This window comes from Otolemur garnettii, unplaced genomic scaffold (genome assembly GCF_000181295.1).
Source record: "Otolemur garnettii isolate 467f Iridium unplaced genomic scaffold, OtoGar3 scaffold00126, whole genome shotgun sequence".
Classification (NCBI taxonomy): Eukaryota; Metazoa; Chordata; class Mammalia; order Primates; family Galagidae; genus Otolemur; species Otolemur garnettii.
The window spans coordinates 2788632-2813861 of record NW_003852521.1 but is presented as its reverse complement, the minus strand read 5'-3'; the positions used below and the strand labels follow the sequence as shown (position 1 = coordinate 2813861).

Sequence of the window (25230 nt, the reverse complement as noted above, 5' to 3'; positions counted from 1 at the left end):
GAGGCTCTGTCTAAAAAAAAAAAAAGAAAAGAAAAGAAAAAAGAAATCATTTTTATAGACACTCACTTTTCCTTTTACTATTTTTATTTTATTTTTGAAGCAACATAAATGTATAAAACATCACTATACAACATGATGTTTGGAAACATAAACATTGTAGAATGGTTAATAAGGTAATTATTTTAACATATTCCTGGGTTTTGTTTTTTGAGACAATGTCTAGCTCTGTCACCCAGTCTAAATTAGATATCTTTTATAGAGTGCAGAGGCTCCAATTCCTGGCCTCATGTAATCCTCATACCTCAGCCTCCTGAGTAGCTGGAACTACAGGTGTGCTGCACCACACTCAGGGGATTTTTCTTTTTTATTTTTTGTAGACACAGAGTCTCACTGTATTGCTCAGGCTGATTTCAAACTCCTTGTCTCCAGTGATCCTCCTGCCTTGGCCTCCCAAAGAGCTGGGGGATCCTTGGCACTAGCCACCAAGCCTGGTCCACAATTTCCCACTCAAGATGAAGGATCCATACCTAATCTTGTTTTATAAACACCTCATTCTGAAGGAGGCAAGGATTTTTTAACTGAAATAAACATAAATGTATTATAAATATCTAGTGCTAAGATAGGCCTGAATAAAGGGTTAGAAGGATAACAAGCCAGAAACTTGACTGGAAAGCAGCCAGTTATTTAACATAGAACATTCAATTAAAGATAAGATTCACAGTGTACGGTCTGCTGGGTCAGAAGTGACTAATGCGGTCGAGTGGGCCCTTAGATCATGCAGCTGTATAATCAACGGTGGATCTAGCAAAAGTTATTTTTCTGCTTTGAGGGAGAAACTTCTGCTTATAAATAACACCAAAAAGTTTTAAACTTCTTGAACATCAAGGTCAGTTATTCCAAAAGCTTAAAATCACAGTTTAATTTTGTTTTTTGTTTGTTTATATCCTTGGAGTCTCTTGTCTAAGTTATCTTTTTATATTTGCCATATTTATTCTTCACTAAAATCAAATGGGTACATCTCTTCAAGTTAAATGGCTTTCTCTACCTTTTCTTTTAAAATCTTTTAAGGAAGTAAAACTTCTAAGGCAAGTAAAGAAAATAACCCTCAAATCTGAAAATGGGGACTTCTTTTGGCAACAGTGAGACTTCTGCGAGTATTGTAGACCAGCTCAGATGTCAGAATTTTTAAAGTTCAAGATGTAATTCCAAACTATTGGAGATTTCTGAAACTTTGAGATCTATTCAAATCAAACATTTCCCTGGAACACTGAAGTAGGGCCCTACAGAAACAGTTCTGAGATTCTCTGTTCCCAGTCAACAACCATCTTAGGCTGAATGAGTTAGACTCCTAACTTCATGTGACTAAAAAACAGTAAACAGAAGCTAAAGTTTAAAAAGAATTTACTGCACTATATGAACAAAAAGTCCAAGGAAGATTAGCCTTAGGTATGATCACAAATTCACATTCTCTGGATTGGGTCCATTTTACCACTATATACCATATATGCCAACCACTATATAGTACATCTTCTCTGGTTTGAGTCCAGTCAGAAAACTAACACACTCTCTCTCAAGAAGTCTCGAAAAATGCTGATTGACTCTAGTTGGAACATCAGATCATCCTTGGCCATTAACCGTGGCCCTGATGGCTACATATCTTCAATTCCTAAAACACTAACAGAACCCATTGCAAAGCATGGGATCTAAAAACGGGAAACAGGTAGCTGTCCATAGTGAAACTAAAGTACTATTTACTAAATTATGGTAAATGTGTGTGGAATGTTAAAAATCATAGACGTCCAATGTGTGCAAGACATATGTTCACCACTGGATAGAATTCATCCTGGTTAAGTGTGCCAGCCTATCTCTTCCACTTGGAGTTCTAATTTCTGCAGACTTTGAAAATACATAGCATTACTAGATACGCAGGAAAAAGAAAAGCCTATTTCCCTATAAAGACTTATACATGAATGTTTGTAACAGTTAATTTGTAATAGTCAAAAGCTGTATTCAACTCAAGTCCCATTAATGGATGAATGGATAAACAAATTATTGTATAACCATGTGGTAGAATACTACGTGACCATAAAAAGGAACAAATTCTTGAAACATGGAACAACATGAGTGAATCTCAAAATAATTTCACTGAGTAAAAGAACCTAGACAAAATAAAAGTTCATATTGAATGATTCTATGTGCATGAAACTCTAGAAAATGCCAAACCAGTCCATAAGGACGAGAAGCGAAGCAAGATCAGTGATTGCCTAAGGAATAGTGGGGGTGGGGGTTGAGACAGGGAGAGGGTGAGAGGGAAAGATTACAGAGCTGCACCAGGAAACTGTGAAGTGATCGATATGTTCATTATTTTCATTAGGGCTCGGCACATGTAAAAGGCAAGGCAGGCCATCTGATCTCTGTTCCACGCAACCCTGCCTTTGTAGTATCCAAACAACTGTAGACACATAATCATTCCTCTACTAGTTTCATATTAATATTGAATACATTGGATGCTTGCTTTTCCATTCTTTGAAGGGTATGTGGCACACCTCTTGGGTGAAAGCCTTGGCTGCAACTAGGTCATTACCTACCAATTGCAAACAATGTAACTTAGAAATAAAATAAACCAAAAAACTGTAGGTAAAATGATTTTTTAAAGGGTGTGGCTGTGTTCTAACAAAACCATTTACAAAAACAGGCAGTGCCCCATTTTGGTCTACAGCAGGGGTTCTCAACTTATGGGTCGCGCAACCCACAGGAACTGTATAAAAGGGCCGCAGCATTAGGAAGGCTGAGAACCACTGGTTTATTTACCAATCCCTGAGCCTGATTATGGTGATGGTTTCACAAGTGTATATATATGTCACTACTTACCAATTTGTTAATTAGATGTTATTTATGGTTAATTATACCTCAATAAAGCTATTAAAAAGTAAAAAGAAACTTAGGCTTTCCATCTTGGATTTTATAAAGTCTACTCCTCTTGGATTTTATAAAGTCTACTCCTCTTTATAAAGTCTACCCCTGAGTGTGGTACAGCACACCTATAGGAATAGCCGTCCTTGTCTGTACTGGCCTCTCTCTTCCTCTCCTGTCTGATCCACTACCATTCCCTGGTAGAATGTGTCAGACACATAACACTACGTCATTTAAGATTTATGCTTTGTTGGGGTTCTCTCTACTGTCTCTCTGCCTGGAATGACCTACCTGCTCTTATCAACTGTTGAACTCATCCTTCTGTACTTTAAGGTTAAACTTGGGCATCTGCGGTTCCAGGAAGTCTTCCATACCTCACTCCTATTTCCTTTGCCTTATGTCCTGTGAGAGGCCTCTCTCTACACCCCCATAAAAGCCTGTGTGTTGATACGTGCCGTATATGTAACATATATATGCGAGCATATATGTCTACACACACAAATTTATAGTGTTCAATAGTTTGAAATCATGACCTATACATCTAAAATTTTTTGATATATATGAGATTATTATTCAATCTGCATCTATCAAGCCTGTTACAGTGAAAGGCACGATAAGAACAACAAAACAAGAACAACAAAAATAAAAATGAAACCTCATACGTCAGCCTGGTTGCTGCTATTATTGTTAACTATTTTACAGAGAAGAAAACTGGCAGAGAGATTACATGTTTTGCTCTTAGGCATATGCCTGTAATTAGCCCAGCTAATACTGGAAAAAAGTTCAATATTTCCTCTCAAATGCCTTCCACTGATTCGTGCAAATGAACTATTGGACGCTTACTTGTATTTCACATTGTTGTCTTTTACTGACTCTGTCGCCGTTTTTCCTTCATCTCCTAGGTACACCAAAATGAAGACAGCCACCAACATCTATATTTTCAACCTTGCTCTGGCAGATGCCTTAGCCACCAGTACCCTCCCCTTCCAGAGTGTCAATTACCTAATGGGAACGTGGCCGTTCGGAACAGTCCTCTGCAAGATCGTGATCTCCATAGATTACTATAACATGTTCACCAGCATATTCACGCTCTGCACCATGAGTGTGGATCGCTACATTGCAGTCTGCCACCCTGTCAAGGCCCTGGATTTCCGTACTCCCCGAAATGCCAAAATTGTCAATGTCTGTAACTGGATCCTCTCTTCAGCCATTGGTCTTCCTGTCATGTTCATGGCAACCACAAAATACAGGCATGGTGAGCGACGCTGCAGGCCTGAGGGAGGGGGGTTTATAGCCCGGTATGTTGATGAGTTGTCATGAGTCAAGTAGAATTTGTGAAGTATCCCAATGTTTTAGTCAAATTGCAATTTTAATTACTCTTTCTAGAAAAATGTCTGAATATTTTGAAATAGGAAATTTATTTTATAATTTTAGGCTCACTAAACATTATAAATAAAATAGTATCTGTTTCTGATTTCTCTGCACTTTATCAAAATTGTGGGTAAATAAGAATATGCTTCCCTCAAGTTTTGAGTTTAAACCCAAATAGTATTATGTTGAGGCTTGTTTTAAAATTTCAAGGTGGATTTCTATAATAACAAATTTATCTTTCTAGACCTAATAATAACCCAATAATTACTGATACAAAAATGGAGTGGAAACATATTATCAGCTGGAGTGTCCTAGAAACTTTGAACAAAGATGATATTTTTTAGAGAGACTTAGATTCTATCATAAAAGGTCTAACTCATGGTGAGAAGGCCATAATTGTTCACTGAATAAAAATTTAATGTGATCAAAGAGGACAGCAAAATAGGAAATTTAGGGAAAAAATTAACTTTCTTTGTAGATCAACAGAGAACTGAGTTTCTTCCACCATTTCTTTAAATCTTTCCTTACTGGCTTACAGAGTAAGAGCCTTAAGTTGGCTCTGGTCAAGGCTACACATTAGTAAGCAAGATGGCAGTATTAAGACCTGATGACATAAATCAATGTTACCATTTTGTTCCCTTCCAATCCTTCCTTCCAGGTTCCATAGATTGCACCCTCGCATTCTCTCACCCAACCTGGTACTGGGAAAACCTAATGAAGATCTGCGTTTTCATCTTCGCCTTCATCATGCCCGTCCTCATCATCACAGTGTGCTACGGACTCATGATCTTACGCCTCAAGAGTGTCCGCATGCTGTCCGGCTCCAAAGAAAAGGACAGGAACCTTCGAAGGATCACCAGGATGGTGCTGGTGGTCGTGGCTGTGTTCATCGTCTGCTGGACCCCCATTCACATTTACGTCATCATTAAAGCCTTGGTCACAATTCCAGAAACTACTTTCCAGACTGTTTCTTGGCACTTCTGCATTGCCCTGGGTTACACAAACAGCTGCCTGAACCCAGTCCTTTATGCATTTCTGGATGAAAACTTTAAACGATGCTTCAGAGAGTTCTGTATCCCAACTTCCTCCACCATTGAGCAACAAAACTCCACTCGAATTCGTCAGAACACTAGAGACCATCCCTCCACGGCCAATACAGTGGATAGGACTAACCATCAGGTATGCAGTTTCTAGAATTAGGTGGGGATAACATAAAAAGAGCTTTGTGCCAATCCAATATTTTGATCTTTTTGATAGAGAACAGTAATGAGAAAATTGAGGTTCAACATAAGACTGGAGGGACGAGGGGAACAATTGTAATCATAGTGTCAGCAAGGAGCTTTGTTAGATGAACTCTGCTCTTTATATATGACTGTCCATATTCATTTATGTCTAAAGATATAACAACTAGAATTCTATAAAGCTACTAAAAAATCACTTTTTTCAAGGCCTTTTCTTCTATGCAAAAGTGATGACATCAGCAGATTGTAGAAGCAATTCTTACTTAGAATATTTTTCATTTTCCCTAGACATGGAGATTTCATTCCAATATCTCTCTCACATCTCAAAAGCCAATCCTTCTCTGGCTCTGTAATTACAGAGAAAGGGTTAGTGCCTTGCCCACCGTGGTCATGGTCACAAGAATTCCCACCGAGTCAGCCTCATAGCAATAGAGAAAAGATTTTATTTAAAATATCTGCTTGTAACTTTTGTTAAGCTTTGGTTTATAAATGTTGCTGTCTGAACAAATATCAAATATATTATTTGTTTATTCGTTTAAATAATTTTTGAACAGTCATCATACTAGTTGGGAATAATAGCACAAGGAATGACTAGTTTTTGGAAGATACATTCTAAGAACAGATGATCCCAACATAGTAGATTCAAGATCTATGCACAGTATTAGAGTCCTAGGAAAGCAACAAGGAGGAAAAAGAAAAGATTGTCCTCAAGTCAATATTACCTGTTAAGACACTGGTTGGCAAAATTTGACCTCTGACCAACAAAGCCAGTCAAACATTTGGCTTAATTATTAATATTAATTTAGGTAAATGAATTTTCAAGTAATGATGCAGCCTGTAAAATTTTTTAACACAAAACTTGGATTCAAACCTCCCATGAAGTAAATACTAAGGATCAGAACTCAGATAAAACCCTAGAGTTGGGAGCAGGACTGTGGGAACAGACAGCTCCATAGGAATGAATGAATGAATAGGAATGAATAGGAAGTTGGGTCTATGAGGAGCCAGAGGAAGGCGTTGGCCACCATAGAGTGGAGTGCTCCCTCTCACTGCCTCTGGACCATGCCCCATCTCTCATAATTCCCCCATGTTGCCACTCAGCCCAACCTGGGCTCATGCTGTCTAATTGACCACAGGACTAATGTAATACGGCCCAGATGCACTTGTCACAGGGGACGTTAATCCTCATACCCCTGATATTCAATAATGCTAAGATGAACACATGAACTCACACCCCCAGAGGGCAGGAGGTCATGACGGCAGGCCCACTTCCAGCCAAGGGGAAATTATTAACTTATTATGTCTCACTTCTAATTCCATTTCAGAAATAAAAGCCAGAAATAAATGATTTTTGACTCTGCTTCTTTTCTCTTATTTTTTTTTTTTTTCAAGACCTCTAAACCTGCTCCTTTTACTAAGCAGCTCTCCTATTCAGGAGCTGTCAAAATCTTGTGAGTAACTTAAAAAGAGCAGGGATTTAAATAGAGTTTCTCTAACCTGAGGAGAGCATATAAAAGAATGCAATTTAAAAATCTCAGTCCTACGCTAAGGTTAAAATATTTTGCTCTGGAGTAAAATATTTCCAGTGGAGCAAAATGATGGCCATTCTAAAGTTTTGACTCTTTCTCCTCAAGTGCCCATCACCTGAACCTTCCCTCTCCCTCCAGGCTCTTTCGGGCATGGCTGTTTGGTCATGGATGTAGGACCACTGCTAAGGCTTATTGTCACACCTGACCTCTCTGCCATCCTCCACTCACCTCACTCCCATGAGACACAGCTCCCCACCAGTCTGGCGGGGCGTTTCTCCTGAGTGAAGCACGAGTGACCTTTAGTTGAGGGCACTCAACTCCCTTCCAAATCCCGCATTTTCACAGTCATGTGGCTCTTGCACAGCCAGATCGAGGAGAAAAAAGCTAATTGGCAGAGTTCTGCTCTAAGTAACTAAAAGGTTTGCTTTAAAAATAATCCAATTAAGGCTTATCTTCATTGCTGCCTCTGTGAACCAGCTTCAGTGTCAGGTAACAGCAGAAACGCTTTAGCCTAAGCATTGGCTGCCATCCCAAAAACGCCCTGGCTGGTCACAGAAAAGAGGCTGCCAGGAAAAGAGGAAAAGATGCTCTGACATATTGGAAAATCAAGATAAATCAGAGATCCCTTTTGCTGATCTCTATTGATGTGTCGTCAGTAAAATTAAGACAGCTACTCAGATGACTGGGACAACGCACAAGCCTCTGGAGGTAGCTTCAACAATGTATCCAAATAATAAAATGATTTGAAGGATAGATCGGAGACCTTCTGGCAGTATCTATAGGACATATTGGGTTAGTTGTGCAAATCCAGAATCCAACAGACAGATGTTCGGTGGTAGGAGTTGTTTTTACATCATAAGCCATCAACATAGCTAATTGGATTTGCATTGCCTTAACTGCTTGTTTGAAGTTTGTATGGGTTGTAAATGTTCATGTTCTGCCTCTATATTTGTATTTTCTCCAAGAAATATATTATACCAGCTATGTCAGATTTCAAGCACATTAGCCAACTTCATATTCTGCAGATCAGAGATGCAATATCAAACCTTCCCAGGGTGTCTGTATTCTGACAACTGTATGCTGAGGCCATGTCCGTGAAGTGGCGACTTGGCCGTTATCAAGGTAATTGAATAAGCTATATGAGAAAACCCTGCACCCTAAATAAACTTGGAGTCATGCTTAAAACGGTAAAAAGCTGCCCAGTCAGCTTTGCTGCATAACAAATCACTGGAAAATCTAGTGCCTTGAAGAGAGCATTGACTTAGTTTGCAGCTCTACAGAGGAGTCATCCAGGCAGGGCTGGGCCAGACCATTCTTCTGGTCTTAGCTGGGCTCACTCTGAGATTAGCTGCCAGATGGGCTGTCAGCGATGTTCACAATGACTCAGCAAGAATGGCCAGCCCCATGTGGACGCTCATCCCCTAGCATGTTAGCCCAGGCTGTTCTCATGGTAGTCACAGGGTCTGAGAGAAAAAGAGAGAAAAGAAAGCAAAGCTTCTAGGGGCCCAGGGTTAGAACTAGCAAAAGTCACTTCTGGGCTTTTTATAGGTCAAATAAAGTGACCTGGCTGATCACTTTAGACTCCAACTTGCTGATAAGAGCTCCAATCACACAGCAAATTGCAAAGTGATGTGGATATAGGGAGGGAACAACTGTGACCTCTTTTGCTAAAAATCTACAGGGAGCACATGCAGCAAGGAACAGGCAAAGCTTCTCTTCCTGACAGCACGAACACATCAGTCTTGCTCTTTCTTGTACCTCTTGTCTACCTAGCTCAGCGTCTGACACATTAAAAAATACTTCTAAAGTATCGTTGAATGAATGAATGATAGACAAGCTCATGATATTTCAAGACATGGAGAGGGACATAGGATGCCCCCTTTCTTGTGCACAGACACATGACTGGGTCCTGCTGTGCTGTTATTACAGACTTTCCATCAGGAAGGCGGAAAAACTCACGGAGGGGCTTCTTCTTCCCCTCCCGAGCTCTTAGTACTCTGATCAAATGTTATACTTTTCAAAAAAGTGTTTACATTTGTACTTCTGTTCTAATTTTATTTTTAACAAGTGTTTTTGATGAGAAAACCAAGAACTAGATTAAGTGCCTAAAAGAGGTTTTTATCTGGCTAAGTAGGAGCGGGGGAAAAATGGCCTCTTATGTCTGAGAAAATAAATGTCCAGGGAGGGTAATGATTACACAGATCAAACAGCCAGTAGAATCCGATCACACCAGACTTCTAGTATTAACCCAGAGCTTTCCTCTGCTTTCCACACAGTGCCACTTTCCACTCAATTATAACGATGGGGGTCTCAGCCAGAGATTCTCCACTTTACTATGAGCTCCAGAAAGTGTAAGTTCCTAGGAACTCCTCGAAGAGATTATGTGTCATTGTATGAGGGCAGTATTGAAGAGTCTACATTTTAAATAAAAAAATTAAACTGAAAACCTTGTTTTAAACTGTAACTTCATCTGCAAACACTACCAAATTTACCATTTTGTCTAACCTGAGTAACTGAGTAAATCAAGCTGATTGGCATAAACTTTTTTTACCAAATGAACCATGTGTCTTGCAAAACAATGTAGTTATCCTTGGAAAAAGCCTTGACGCTCGAAGATGCCTATCGCTGAGTCTTTTAGAATGAAGTGACATAATAGCAATAAAGCTAACGTTAGGGTATGTCAGGCTAATTCTTTTTCATTAATACGGCAAGGCCATTCCTAAACTCTCCTAAACTCTCTATTCTTAAAAAACTCCATAACATTTTAGTAGAAATAGCAGATTGAAAACTTAGTAGATGCTTTGCACTAGGATTAACTCTACCGACTATATTATCTGTAGCTAAACTAAAAGCAGAAGCCTAATTTCTAAAATCAACTCCATATCTCTAAAATCTGGGTTTCAGTTTTTTGCAAGACATCTGTGGAGAGCTAATTTGGGAAAGAAATAATTTCAACTCCATGATGAAAACTCTAAATGAGAATGGCTTGGAAAATTACAGCACTGGACCACATTAATGCATACTTTGGGGATGAAATCAAAATGGCTATTCTTTCAAGTCTATGGTTTAAAAAATAAAATGGTTGTGGTTTTGTGTGTATGTGTGCACCCATGATATCAGTGTGCCTCTTTATTCACTTCTAGAATCAGGGTTTATTTAGGTTCAAATTAAATAATATTTCATAAACAGAAGAATAACTTGTTATGTTTCTATAAATTTCTTATAATCTGGCAGTGAAATATTATTTAATTAGAAATATGTTCATCATTACTTCTCAGCCTTTTGGCTAAGATCAAGTGTAGAAATTTGTTCATTCTCAGAAAAATTTGGCTTTAACGCTATTAATACTAACATTCATTAACCAGCTTGTGTCCAGATTGGGATATCTTATTTAATCATATTGGATATGGATTATAATCTCTACATTTGAGTAAACTAATATTTAAGAAAGTAATTTGTCCATGGCCATAGTTAAAAAGGGTGGCTAAGGACTAACTCCAGTTAAATTTGATTTTATAACTCAGGCTCTTAATAAATGTGCTTTACCATATTCTAGTCTTTTTTCTCACCCTTCTCAGACCTATGCCTGATCTCTGGTTTTTCAGGGAGATTTAATTTTAATGGTTAGTGTTCTGATATAATTAGTACATGTGCTTATTGCTCCAATTAATGTAACTGATAAACATATAGCAACAATTTTTTCTTTAAAAACTAAATTCAAATAAGATGTCATCTTATTTGGCTAAATTTAAGAGGTGAACTGCCATTTTATAGCCATCTATCATGAAAATATTCTCAATTATTGAGATTTAGCACTTTGGAACATATCAATCTTTATTTTTCATCTGACATAGTTTTGGGAACTAATTATGGAAACTGCCTATTTTTCTCTTTTAACTTTCTCTCTCTCTCTCTTTTTTTTTTTTTTTTTTTTTTTTTTTTGCTGTTGTTGTTGTTGCAGTTTGGCCGGGGCTGGGCTCAATCCCGCCACCCTCGGTATATGGGGCTGGCGCCCTACTCACTGAGCCACAGGCGTTGCCTTCTTTTAACTTTCTACAACACCATATTTGTTTTTACTTCTAACTTTATGAATTTGAAATGGACTTTCATGGTACTTTTTTTGCTTTTGCACTTTTTCCCTCCCTTCCCTTAATGGAAAGGATCATTTGAATGAATATGACCTATCACAACCAGCCATTAACTTTTGAATGTCATTATGATTGCTGTATCTTCTGGCAGGTTGTGAATAAACACTTGCAAATTGCAGCAATTTGACAAGAATTATAAAATTACTTTTGGGAAGACATTGTGAGAACTACAAATTTCTAGAATACAATAAATGTTACTGATAATTTTCCTTTTCTAATTATTTCAATCTGGAGATCAAGAATCAGGAGCCACAACTCCATCAGCCTTCTTCCTTTTCTGTCAGAATTTTTTTTTTCCTTTTATAGTAGAGTTTGAAGTAAAGAGAAATTTTTCATCATGAAAAGAGGTGTTACAGCCAGATTTCTATGGCTTCTGCTTTTCACCGTGATAATCTGGTATGGCTAGGGGAGGCTAGAAACAAGATTGATTTCAAGTGCTAATGAACAGTTTTCATGGCATATATCAAAACGCCGCTGGGGCAGCTCTCATGACACCATGTGAGCTGATCATTGCCATTGCCAGCCGCATGTGTGGGGAAGGAGTAAATACCCATGTATATTAACCACACTGGAGGGGAGTTAGGGCGAATGGAATGGAGTATTCGTTGATTTATTCTTTATGAATCAAAGGAAATAAATAACTTTCCCAACACTTGAATGTATTAGGAACACATACAAATAGCTAATCTGCCTGATAGATTGACTACGTATCATTATTAGATAGCGAGTAAATATAAGCTGAAAGCTTCTTCACAATTTACAATAATGGTTCTCTCAGTCTAAAAATAAATATGAGAAAAGGAATTTGGATCATTTGTCTATATAAAGCGTAGTATTTATTGGGAACGAAGGGAAGGAAGGAGGTAGGAAGGCAGACAGAAAAAAAGAGAGAGTCTGCAGTCTATTTTATGCCTGAAAGCAGTGACCTTCCTCATGCTATTTTGTTTTCTATACAGACACAAGAAATCGCAGGAATACTAGAAATCTACAAAATGTAGCAAGCCCTACCTAGATTGTTTCTTTTTTTTAATCAAACCTTTGTAAATACTTTTAAAAGATATATTTAGGAGGTTTTATGTATATAATCCAGAGTTTCTAATATTACACCTAAGTCCCTTAAAGCAGAAAAATTAAATGTCTTCTTGTGATGTAATAAATTCCTCTAAGACTTGTGCGAGAAAGGCAAAGTCTGTGGAAAGAAGAATCCCTTAGTCCAGAAAAATCAAAGAAAAATTTTTAAAACTTTGACAACAAAAAAAACATACAGTGAATGGACTATGACTACTACACATTTGACAATAAAATCATCTATTTAACTCCTCCTAAGTTACCAATATAGCAAGAATATCCGCCTCTTGCTGTTCTCCATTCTTTTCTTATATTTTAAAATCCCCAAATATAATTAAATATGGGCTCATTCAGATTCAAAACTTCCACTTAAAAAAGATGTTCTTCCTAAACTATTTTTTGGAAAAGGAAGTGATATATGTTGCTCTCTCACAGAATCTTAAAACTTAACATTTTGCTGATCGCTTCAAAAATTCAATAGGACAGTATTTTGGGGGACCCAGGTAGGAGAATCACTCTAGGCCACGAGTTAGAAACCAGCCTGGGCAACATGGCAAGACCCCATTTTTCAAAAAAATTTTAATAACCAGGCATGGTAACACACACTTATAGTCCCAGCTACTTGGAAGGCTGAGGCAGAAGGATTGCTTGAGCCCAAGAGTTTGAGACTGCAGCAAGTTATGACAGCCAAGACCTTGTTTCAGAAAAAAAGAAAGGAAGGAAAGAAGGAAGGAAGGAAGGGAGGGGGAAAAAAAGAAAGAAATTCAATGGGACAAATGGACTTTTAAGTGGCTGAAAGTAAATATCAAAAGTAAATATCTAAGTCTCAATAATGCAATGGGATTTATCAAGGGTGCGAAATATTTGCAACTATTAGAATGTTGGAAATAAACAAGAGAGCACTGCAGATTATCTTGTCTAACTCTCCTCCTGCCGTGGCTGTAAATGGGGAAATCGCCCACCTTAGAGGTATTTATTTTATTGTATGCTTTTTTTCACTCAATTGAAGAAATGATAATGAAGACTTTCCAAATACCTAGTTTTCAAATAGACTTTAAAGAAAAATTTTGTACCTATAGAAAAATCAGATCATTATGTTTTATATAAATGGTAGCATATGTAAGTTTAATGATTAAAATTACACCAGGTAAGAGGAAACTTTACAATTAGATAAGAATAGATACGATCATAATTTTTGATATAAAACCGTAAAAATGTAAATGGTTCAGTTACTTACCCAAATTCTAACACAGACCTTGGGTATCCTTGGGTAAGTTTCTAAAGATTTCTGTGCTTCAGTTTCCTCATGTGTGAGAAAGGTGGTGATTGTAGCAGTTAGGACAAGGGAAGCAGGACACGTGATTATCCAGGCAAAGTGTCAGGCCACTGGCTAGTATTACTATTCTAAGCCCATTGGATGAGGCCTCAGTGTTTTCATCTTCGCCTTTTCCTTTTCACCCAAAATTGAAATTCATCCCTTATTTAAAAAACACTTAAAAAGAATGAAATAATTTGCCAGAAGACACCACGAGGTGGTTTAACGCAAGCCTTCTCAATCTTGGCACTAGCAACATTTGAAACAGACAATCCTTGGTTGTGGAGAAGCATGGGTGGTAGGATACCCCGCAACTTCCCCAGCTTCTACATGCCAATCACACCCACCTACCCCAGTTGTGACAGCCGAATTGTCTCCAGACATTGCCAAATGTCTCCCCAGGGGAGGAAGGAATCCGATTTTCAACTGATTTTACCCCCAAGGGAACGAGAGAACTTAACTATGTTGAATAGATGAAGAAACATCGGGGTCCAAATTAGTTGTGATATCACTAACGTAGTGTCTGAGAAAGTTGGAAGACTCTAGGTGTCCTGACTTTAGGACTAAAATGTCTCTGAAACATCACAGTGATTTCTCAAAAGAGAAATTGATTTCTCAAAAGAAAGCTTCCTTCTGCACTGCTAACCAGTTGCAATGAAAAAGACTCAATATTAATGGAAGACCAGGGGAAAGCACAATTCTTCAGAGAAAATGGTCATCAGCTTGAAACATTATTAAGAATTAAGGGCCAATAAAGAGGATGATTTTGTTCCAGAAGCCTGAGCAGCTCTGAATGAGGTCACATCTCCTGGTGGTATTAACACATGAAGAGAAGTTGTAGATGAAACACACTTAACGAAACACAAATCATAATCTCTGAATAAGGAGGAATAGGAAGAGTCTCAGAAAACTAGGGGGAAAAAAAAAGTCCCGAATGTAATGGGAACATTGTAGCAACTGAAAATCACAGAGTATTTAGCTTTGTACAGATTGTTTTCAGGACTCAGGTCAGATCATTAAAATGTATTTTGAGAGCAGTTAGAAAGGAAGTGAGTAACCTCCAAGAGGCAAGATTATGATGAGTTATGGTAAAAGAAATTGTATTTTCATACAGAAGTACTGGGTAACCGGGAAATCAGCTTAACCCGCTAGCGACAGTGTTTTTAACAATCCATTTGACAAGATTTTGTTAATTTCTGTAATACCATACTGTGTTTAGTTATTGTCTGAATATAAGGGCACAAGGAAGTAGGTTTATAAACTTTTAACTGAAGCTCATCTTAAGAGTCCCAGTCAATAGAGGAATGCTGAATAACCCGGATGACAGAATGAGGAGCCAGATGTCCTGGAAGGGGGAGCCGAGACTGAAAATACAGTAGTCAACAGAGGAAAATGTAATCCAACCATCCAACTATGGAAACGTAGAATGTGAGCCATAACAGATATGAACAAAGTCATAAGGGTTTTACTTCACGGACAAAAAATATGATTCCATATCGAGACATCTACACTGCATTTATAAATTATATCAACAGAATCCTAGCGTCTAGACCCAAAGAAATGTCAGCCTCCTTCTAGGAGACAATGTACTTCAGGAATCAAAAAGCAAATTAGATTGTGTTTAGGGATGAATAACTGAGGTGGTGAAGGGGAGTTAAAATAACTGTGTATGATTACCCAGGGAAATACAAGACTCAGAGTAGTCAAGATAGTTGTCTTCATATACTTAAAACAATGTGAATAGGAAATTGTACTTATCCAATATAACCCCAGTATAGCCAATGGATAGAAGTTATAAGGAAAGGTATTTCAATACAACTAAGAATCTTTGTCTTTTTTTTAAACCGTTTAATCGAGGTATGATTGCCATACAAAAATAAGTATCACCTTATTGTAGACAACTTCAAGACTCTGAAAAGATTTTTACAAGCTTTGAGACCCAGGAATGTCCTTGTTACCAGACGCCTCTAGTATTCAAACACCAGTATTTTGCTTACATGAAAGGGATATTGAGAGATTTCAGATGTTAACATTTGATAATTACAGAATCAGAGGGAATTACTCCTTGATGAAAGTCTTTAGTCTTTGCAAGTTCAACCAGGTTCCTGCAGACCACGGCCACAGTGAAATTTAAGAAAAGCTCCATAAACAAATGTCAGGAAATGTTGCCTGTCTTATTTTGGTCAAGCATTTAAAAGGCTTTATAAAGCCCTACTTTATGTGCATTGCATACACATACAATTCACTTTTTAAACCAATGTTCTCAAATTTATGTTAGCACAGGTTGTTTTTCATAGAATGAAGGTTTTAAAAACCCTCTGGATGCCATCAGTCCCAGTTAGTAGCGAATCTGTTAAAAATTCAATGTTCTTTTGGAATAAAGGACAATATGTCATAATTTAGGCATTAATTAGAATTGTAAAATTGACTGTTCAATTCTTCTTCACACCCATTTAAAATATTTAAATATTTCCATTTACAAACAAGACACTACAATTTCGTATAAGGCAGGTTGGATTTTGTTTGGGTTTTCACTTTTGTTTTGTTTTAAAGTTTAACACTTTCTGGTTATAATTAAAAGGGAAAATGTCTATGTAGCTTCAGGATATGTTTTCACTGAATTAAACTACACATTGCTAAGAGTAAACCTTGTAACTGACACATTCTTCTGCTCTGAATGAAATATCTCTGCAGGAAATAGATTTCTTTTAAAAGTCATCTATACTTAACTGTGAGAAGCATACCAAAAGTTATATATTATGATTTTTTTTAATGAAATCACATAAGATTGGAAGCCAAGAAGCCTGGGCCAAGAAGCCAAGAAGCCTGGGCCAAGAAGCCAAGAAGCCAGGATCAAGCCATCCTGATCCACATGTTTGAGTTTGACAACCAATGCCAGTAATTGCTTACAGGATCCCTTCGCAAGCAGGAGTTTCTGAGCCTCTTTTGACCGCTCAGGAATTTAGGCTCATTTCTGGGTTTGAATGATTATCCCCAATCAGACTCTAGGGGCCAGCTCCTCTTAGCAGATAATAAATGTAACCTCCAAAATATTTTTTTAATGAAAGAAGTGATTTATCATAGTAAACAATATGTAAAAGCAGGAGGAAGCATATAGCAGATTAAGTCTGGATCCTTGGAACTACCAAATTAGTCCACCTCCTCTCGAATTCTCCTTTGCTGAAAAGTTGGACCCTTTGTACTCTAGATTCCAGTATGTCTGATCCAGGCAAGGGGCCTGGGGCGGGGTGAGGGGGTATGAATTTCCTGTTACTTTGGTACATGGAGATCTTTGCCTCTGAGTCATCAACTCCACAGGTTTTTTGAGTGGTTGTTTTTATGATTTCTGTAACAAGTGAGCTTTTGAAGCCTATTACTGGCTGAAACTCCTATCAGCTTCAAAAGTACCTGAGCCTGTTATTGGCTTCAATTGCAACTCTGGATGCTTCACGAATAAGAAAGAGAAATGGAAGTGGAGGAGAGTGCCTGCAAAATATTATAAAAATGTTAAACCAAAAAAGAAAATGGTAAACCAACTTTCCTCCTCTGATACAATTGGGTGTGTCACTTCACTTCTGAAGGTTCTATTTCTTTTCATAGGTTGATGAAGTTGAAAAAGAGGATCCCTTAAATTTCCTCTAGCTTCAAAACTACAGGAAATGCACATCAATCTTTCTAAGGATAAAGAGTAAAAGTACCTTAAATAAGCTTCAGCTTGAACCTTAAAAGCTTTTCGAACATTTTATTTATCAAAATAGAACCAAAAAAAAGCCCTGAAGGATTTGCCAGTAGACTTCCTAGAAAAATTATAGCTTAAAAAACTGTTGACAAAAAATGGAAAACTGATGGTAGAGAATAGTAGAATAATATTACATCTATATATCTAATGTCTATATCTAAATACGGTATCTGCTATCACCAGTCAAATCCATGAAAATATGTTACTGTATGTGATTTTTGTTAGAGAATCCTGGCTTTAGAAAATGGCAAAGAATTCCAAAATCCCAAAGGAGATATCTTACCAAACAAGCAGGTTGGCTGTGTCAACTCTGGTTGTGACAGAAATAGACAATGTGACTCAATGGACCAGGGCAAACTGCTTCTTACTCATACCAGAGCCAACAGCAGGATATCGACACGAAATGCCAGCTCCTTTGCCTGTATGTCTCAGGATGGGACACAGTGAACCCAGATTGCTGCCACACACACAATGGGCTGCGTTCCAGCTGAGGAGCTCAGAGCCAAGGGTTCATCTTCTTTTGCAGCAAGCAGTAGTCAAACCAATCCTCCTCCCCTGGGAGCCAGAGTCACATAGTCAGGCAGTGGTGCTCATGTGGTCAAGCAGTGATGGTTCTTAATTGACTGCACAATAGCTGGAGAAACAACTCAAGATCAGAAAATACTTAAGTCTTGCAGTTCAGCTCCATCAGCAGGAATGGGCAGGGTTCCTCAGTGGACTGCTTCTCCTGACAATTCACAATTCAGTCCAGCAAGCACATTGTTGGCCCAACTTAAATTTTCACCCACCTAAATATTATGCCACCCTGTCAACAATTTGGATCAGCCATATTGACAAGGGTCAGGACCAAATCTGTTCCATTTATTTTGATCAATACTGATTGGGGTTAGGGTTATTATCAACAGAATCCCATGCACTAGATGAGGTTAGTCTGCAGTACTGTCTACAACCAGGCACTTCAGGATCTCAGGCCCAACTGAAGAAGTCCCCATGAGCACGATAGGGTCTTATTTCAGACAACCACTTAGCCTCTTTTCTGATCGCATGCAGCACATCGCACCACCATATTGTGAGTATTAATCCCAACCCAGGAGCAGCTGGCAGCCATGCAAACCTTCCTTGTTCAGCTGGAATCAATGATCCACTTACAATCAGCTGGTTCTGACCAGCCTGCTGATCTTCTATGGTCTATTCCATTTCATTTGGCTGGGGCAGCTAAATAAGAACAGGATCCTGATCTGTCTCTGGGATGTGGACTCTGATGCCTGGGAACAGAACTCACACGCTGCATGGAACTGAGAGCCAGGTATCCCTCGGGTAGGACAGCCCTCTTTACCTAGGGTCCCAACAAAGAAAAGCTGATCCAAGGAGAGCTACCATTGCCAAAGATGAGCCACAAAGCAACTCCCATGCTCAGTGGATGGATGTCCTGTGTTCCACTCTCTCCGATTTATAAACATCTAACTCAGGGGACTCGATACCCCAGTTTAAGAGTCAGTAATAAGTTGGTTTGATTAACCTATATGGGCAGGGTCACCCAGGAGTACGTGGCATAATCCATGGGCAGTCAATGTCAGGGGAAGCATATGAATTCATGCAAGCTTACCACAAAAAAGGTTGTATCTGTAGACAAGGAGCTGTCTTTGATAACATCAGGCACAGGAGAATAATTGAGGACCAAGTAGCCAACATGAATTTTTCTGATCTCACAATACGTGGATGGCAATGATAAACCCAGCAGTGGTTTAGGTTGGAAGTGAGAGCTGCCAAGTAATCATATGAACCATATGATCATTCTGGCAGACTGAGGAGCTAGAATTAATTGTTCCCTCTTCCCAGCTCCTCCAGGGTCTAAGGTGTTCATTCCCCCAGTGACCCAGTGAAATGGGTAGTGATACCAGGGAAGCAGTGAGTCCAAACCCCATGGGGGACTTCTAGGTAGAGGCAGTCTCCCTTTCCAGAAGCCTGTAGTTCAGAAGGGCCCCATGGGGGGTCTGCTGGGACAGCCTGCACTAACTCCAGCACCATCCAATGCTTAGGTCTCTGGCCTCGTTTGGCAGATTTTCTGATTAACGTGTGTAGGACTGAACAAAGTGCATGCATAAATAAGGTACATGTTATCTCTACTATCTCAATAGTCCAATTAAGTGCCAGGCTTCCTTTTTGGTAGGTGGAGCCACAAGATAAAGAATGTTTTCTTTATTGTCTCTAAGATTGACTTTTGAATCTTAATCCACATTGCTCCCAAGACTTTGACTTGGATGGCTGATCCTGTGTCTTATCAGAATTAAGAGCTTTTCTGGACCTTCATGCAATTTAGCATCTGCTAACTTTACCAATGTACATGTGGGTACTTAAGGGAAGAATCGTATCTTGATAGGCTTGCATTGCTAGTAATAATGATTTAATAAGTTTAAAACCAATATTGAATTGTTAGTTGTAGTAAGTAGGTTAGGAATTGAATCAAACGATTGCAGATGATGGGCAAAAGGGAACAGAGACAGGACAGAAGTGGATCAGAGAAACCCAAAGCCTGGTGGAAAAGGCACTGCTGAAGGCCTAGCCCCTTTAAGACTCTAGAGGCTATCTTGCTGAACCTTTGCCTCTCCCCCAGCAGGACTCTGCTGTGAGGTCACTGAGCAGGAGAGGCTAGCACAGCAGGTGGGGAGGGTGGGGGGTGCACAGCTGCCCTCTCCCAGAGAGTGAGTGCTTGTGGGGAGTTAGGGAATACAGAATGTTTGAACCTCATTAAAGAGAGCAAGAGTTGCTCTGGCCTAGATAAGGAGAAACATATCTCCTTTCCGTGGCGTTGGTATAATCAGAAGCATCAGTCCGTCCGAGCACAAAGCTTCTTGAGTATTAACTCCCACTCCTGTGATTTGTGTGTGTGGCCTAACTGGGGTCTTCATTGACATCCTGCTCCTGGACTGCATTCCCTGTCTCATGTTCTGTTTGTGTTAGAATCATAAATAACTTAGAACAAGATAAGTAAGAAGTGAATCAGTTTGATTGAAGTAGCTAATTTAAGACATAGTTTAATTGGGGAATGTAAACCTAGCAAGAATTATGCCGTAACGATTTTGGCCTTCCCCTATGAGATGAATGAAATAAATATACAGCTAGCCTGGGTCTCGGTCATTGCTAAAGCCTCACAATAAGGAGCAAAGATCCCTTGGTCCATGTTGTTCCTAAAACTTCAAATCTGTCTTCTCATTTTCCTTCATTCCATCTACACCATTCCATCTACACCAAGCAGTGGGAAAGAACCACTGAAGGGCTGGTTCCCCAACAGAGGCCTAGCAACACACCATCATCAATATAGTAGGACTACCTCTGCTGGGAAACAAAGAGACTTGCCCTGTTTCCATACACCCACTGGTGAACAATAACAGGAGCATCCTGGTAGTACAATGGCAGCCCAGTAAACACGTTTTGGAGGCTCAGTGAGGAAAAGAGTCTTAATCTTTGGGTGCAAAAGGGATTGAAGAAAAGATATGACCAAAGTCCAAAATGGCATCCCAAGTGCTCTCCCAGGCAATTGATTCCTTGTCAGTTACAATCTCTGAAACAGTCAGAACAATCATCTACTGTAAGCCTCCAGGTCCCATTAGCTTGCTGCACTGTCCGCACAGGGCTACCATATTGAGATATTGCATTTTTCACTGGTCCTATAGCATTTAAGTCTTTTTTTCTTTTGTATTTCAGAAAATGTTGGGGGTACAAATGTTTTGGGTACATGGATTGCTTTCATATTGCTTGAGTCCCTTATAAGCATGCCCATCACCCAGACAGGGCACACTGAACCCACTAGGTGCGATTTCACCCGCCCCCTTCATCCTCCTCCCGCTCCTTGCCTTCCGTTGAGTTTTACTTCGTTCTATGCACAAAAGTGCTGATTGGTTAGCTCCAATTTAATAGTAGGTACATGTGATATTTGTCTTTCTATTCTTGCCATACTTAGAAGAATGATCTCAGGTCTATCCAGATTGTTGCAAACGGTATTACTTCTTTATTTTTTAATGGCTGAGTCATACTCCATGTTAGCTACATACCACATTTTATTAATCCACTCATGAGTTGATGGGCATTTGGGTTGATCCCACAGCTCTGCCATTCTGAATTGTGCTGCAATAAACATTCAAGTGCGCAGGGCTTTTTGATAAAATAATATTTTTTCTTTGGGCAAATACCTAGTAGTGAGATTGCTGGGTCAAATGGTAGGTCTATTTTTAGTTCTTTGATGAATCTCCGTACTATTTTCCATAGAGGTTGTAGTAATTTGCAGTCCCACCAACAGTGTGTAAGTGTTCCTTTGTCTTTGTATCCATAATAGCATTTATCATTTGGGGACTTCTTAATAAAAGCCATTCTCACTGGAGTCAGGTACTATTTCACTGTGACTTTGTTTTTTATTTTGACCTGTTTTGCTTTGATTTTTGAGACAGAGTCTCACTCTTTGCCCTGGGTAGAGTGTCATGGCATCATAGCTCACAGCAACCTCAAACTCTTAGGCTCCAGTGATCCTCCTGCCTCAGCCTCCAGAATAGCTGGGACTACAGATGCCTCCCATAATGCTTGGCTAGTTCATTGTGATTTTGATTTGCATTTCTTTGACGATTACTAACATTGAGCATTTTCTTGTGTGTCTATTAGCCTTGTGTGTCTATCTTCTTTTGAAAAGCTTCTGTTCATGTCTTTTGCCCTGTTTTTAATGGAGTTGTTTATTTTTTTTCCTTGATGATTTTCTTGAGTTATCTGTAGATCATTTAAGTCTTTGATCAAGGGTGTGGTTTTCTTTTCACTTCCTGAAATTCTAAATTGTTCAAAAATAAATCCTGAAAGAGAATCAAAAACCAAGTTGTGACTGGGTGAGGATGCTTCTCAATGCTGCCGCTCCACAAGTGGCTCTTCCAGACCAAGAAATTCTCCCTGGAACATCATAAACATTCACAGAACAAGTGTGTGGATTAATAATGACAATTCATAGCCCACCACGGGAGCAGGCAGTCACACAGTGGTCCATGCCAGCACCTGCCTAACTGCCAACATGATTAGCTACTGAAATGTTTGGAGTCAGAGAACCATGAGGACTTTAAGTTTGACAGAATCAGCCAGGCAGGAAGGGACACTTCTGGCCCATGGTGGGCTGCCTCTCCCAACAGAGATAGGGTTCTGATCTATTCCTTACTCTTAGGAAGTACATATTGAAATATTTAGGGGTAAAGAACCAATTTCATATCAAACAATTCAAAAAAGTGATAATGATGTGTGTGTGTGTTCAGGAAAGAGAGGAAAAAAGAAAGAAAACAAATGTTAAAGCAAATGAATAAAGCAAATTTATCAAAATAAACCTCAAAACAAAGATCTTGCATTCCTTTACACTTATCATACAAAAATCTCCTTTTCCCTTCATCAAAATTATAAAAGTGGTATTAAACAATTGTTACAAAATATGATGTATTATTATACAATAACAATTCTTTGTTAATCACAGAACTTATTTTATTTCCATGAAACTATCAAGCCACATTTTCATGAACAAACTTTATGCTACTGCCCAACATATTTGCCAGCTTTCCCAGAGGTAGGTGGGGTATACTTTGAATTAGTTACTCTTGAAAAAATAAATCCATTCATTTTTAGAATTGGGTAAAAATAAAAATATCTTCACCTAGAAATAAAGAGCATAAAAAGTATTGTTTTTCCTTTGAAACTGTGGCCAAGTCATAGAGATTTGAAGATAGGGAGGGAGGAAAAAATAAGGCTGAAGAACAGAGGGAGAGAAAGCATTTGAGTTGAATGTGCTCGGTCCAGGAAATCATCAGTAAGGGACTGGGGTCCAGCTCTTCAGCAGTGCACGCAAAGGCAAGGGCACATTCGTAATGACTGAAGAGGTTATTCCCAATCACCAAAGACATTAACTGATGTCTTAACATCTAGGAAAGACGGAGGTTGTAGGTGACTGTAAGTATGTGTTGGGGCTCACCGCGGACCCTGACCTGGGTTGGGAGTGGACAGGGGAAATGACGGTGGGGAAAACAGGATACTCTACACCAGCATAAGACAGGAGTCTGAGATACCTGGAGAAAGTGCACATTATCTCCCGCCAGGGGCAGACTGGGACGATGCAGCAGCCTCTGACTTCTCCAAAACCGTTCACTGGTCTCTAGCACAAAGCTACATGCAAAATACAAACGTGTCCAAAGATAGGGTTAAAAGAATCCCAAGTCCCCAGGAAGACTGGATAAAGGGAGAGGCTGGGTAAACAGGAACGGAGGGAGGGTCGGAGGGTGGGGGGTTGTTGACAAAAAGGATGTTAGTATTTAGAAAGGAGGAGGGGGGACCACTGTCATCCCTGCAAGCAAGCAAGCTCTGTTCCCTAATTCAATTGAGTTCAAAGGATGTAGCTTTGCTAAAGGCTCTGTCCTGCCTCACCTGTTGACTCTCAGCCCCCAGGGATAGTCACAGTGGCTTTGTCCCATCTGGCGGTGACATGGGGCTCCTTCCATCTTCAGTGGTCTTGATAAGCCCCAGGAATGGCGCGACTGGGTCCTTTTCCCCGTATTGAGCTTTGATGCCCAGCCGAGATCAGCCTATCTGCCTCCCCAACCTGAAGGTGCTCAATACAGTTCTCACCCACAGAGGAGTCTCAGGACACGTGTGCTGCCACCAAACAAAATGCTCACTGTCTTTGCCCTTTCTCCACTTTCAGCTAGAAAATCTGGAAGCTGAAACTGCTCCGTTACCCTAACTGGTCTCGTGCCCTTCAGACCTTCACCATAAAAGCCACCCTGTGCGTGGAGCAGGTCACTGCCAGAATGTGTGGGAGGCTCTTCTTCCCTGGGAAAGTGCCCGCATTTGAATCATCAAAACTTTCCTCTCCGGCCACCCCACTCTGAACATCAGGGGACGTCCAGGCTACATGGAGCATCTGGAAGGAAAGGCATATACGATACGAACGAGTCCGGCTTGTGCACAGAACCCCCAGGAGGACACCCAGTGGGACCAAAACACACCATGCTATGTGAACTGAGGTCAGCATAGAAGGTAACCTTCCATATGTAATATTTTGTTTTCAAGCAAATATTTATGACCTCATCAAAGAAAAACCACCCATTGCTAAATTTACCCTAGTAACATGTAAAGTAAATGCTACCTCTGATCAAAGCCCCTTGTGTGTGTGGTAAGTCTAAGACTTTCCCGTGTTTTGGAAAAGAATCTATTATTCTACTTTTGAACTTTAGTGTTCACCTTACACTTATCATCTGGTTAAAGACATCTTTTCCACCTCCATGTCTTGGTTTTATATTGTTTCAGAGAATAACATCTCTCCTACCTTGCTGCATAATTACAAGGGAAGAGATGAACGAACCTGAAAGGGACCCTGAAATCCAGGCACGTGTCAGCTGCAGGAAGGCTGACTCTGTGCACTGCACGTAGTTTGTAAGAGTCCTAACAGGAGATTTTCCATTTGAGCCTTTCAGTAGTTTGCACTCCAGTTTTAAATGTGCAATTCCCTGGCTGCCATCTAAGTGTTCACAAGAGGTCATAGTCAGCCAGTGAGCTCCTCACTGCATCCACGCAGGAAGTCGAGTATTAAAATGTAGCCTTCTCTCTCACCAGCTTCCCCATCCTGCATGCGTCCTACACGTTTGTTCTTTTTTTTAACGTAGCTCAGAATACTTATGCCTTTTGAATTAGCATGATAAAATGACAAAGTTATTGTCGAATGGCAGAAAAGTTTGAACACACACACACACAAAAATGGAGCTGATAAACTTAATCTCAAGCCAGAAAGACTCAAATGACCATTATAGATCCGCTTTTCAATTCTGTGCGGTTACTTGGACCTGAAATATTAACAATAACCCAAAAATATTTCCTGGAAGACTGTGTTTATGTAATG

The 25230-nt window shown here is 39.4% G+C and overlaps 1 protein-coding gene across 3 annotated transcripts in view; it reads left to right on the top strand.

The window, feature by feature from the left end:
• OPRM1 (opioid receptor mu 1) overlaps positions 1-24300 on the top strand; it is a 73076-nt gene extending 48776 nt beyond the window's left edge. For 2 of the 3 annotated variants that reach the window (XM_003797864.2, XM_003797863.2), the window contains exons 2-4: positions 3816-4168; positions 4943-5463; positions 24037-24300. In XM_003797864.2, coding sequence (XP_003797912.1) covers positions 3826-4168; positions 4943-5463; positions 24037-24075 — 903 coding nt within the window. In that variant the 5' untranslated portion in view covers positions 3816-3825 and the 3' untranslated portion in view covers positions 24076-24300. Of the gene's footprint in view, positions 1-3815; positions 4169-4942; positions 5464-8079; positions 8177-16279; positions 16382-24036 lie in introns of those variants that run through there. The other variant, XR_001161606.2, reaches the window with a different exon arrangement.
• The last annotated feature ends 930 nt before the right edge of the window (positions 24301-25230 follow it).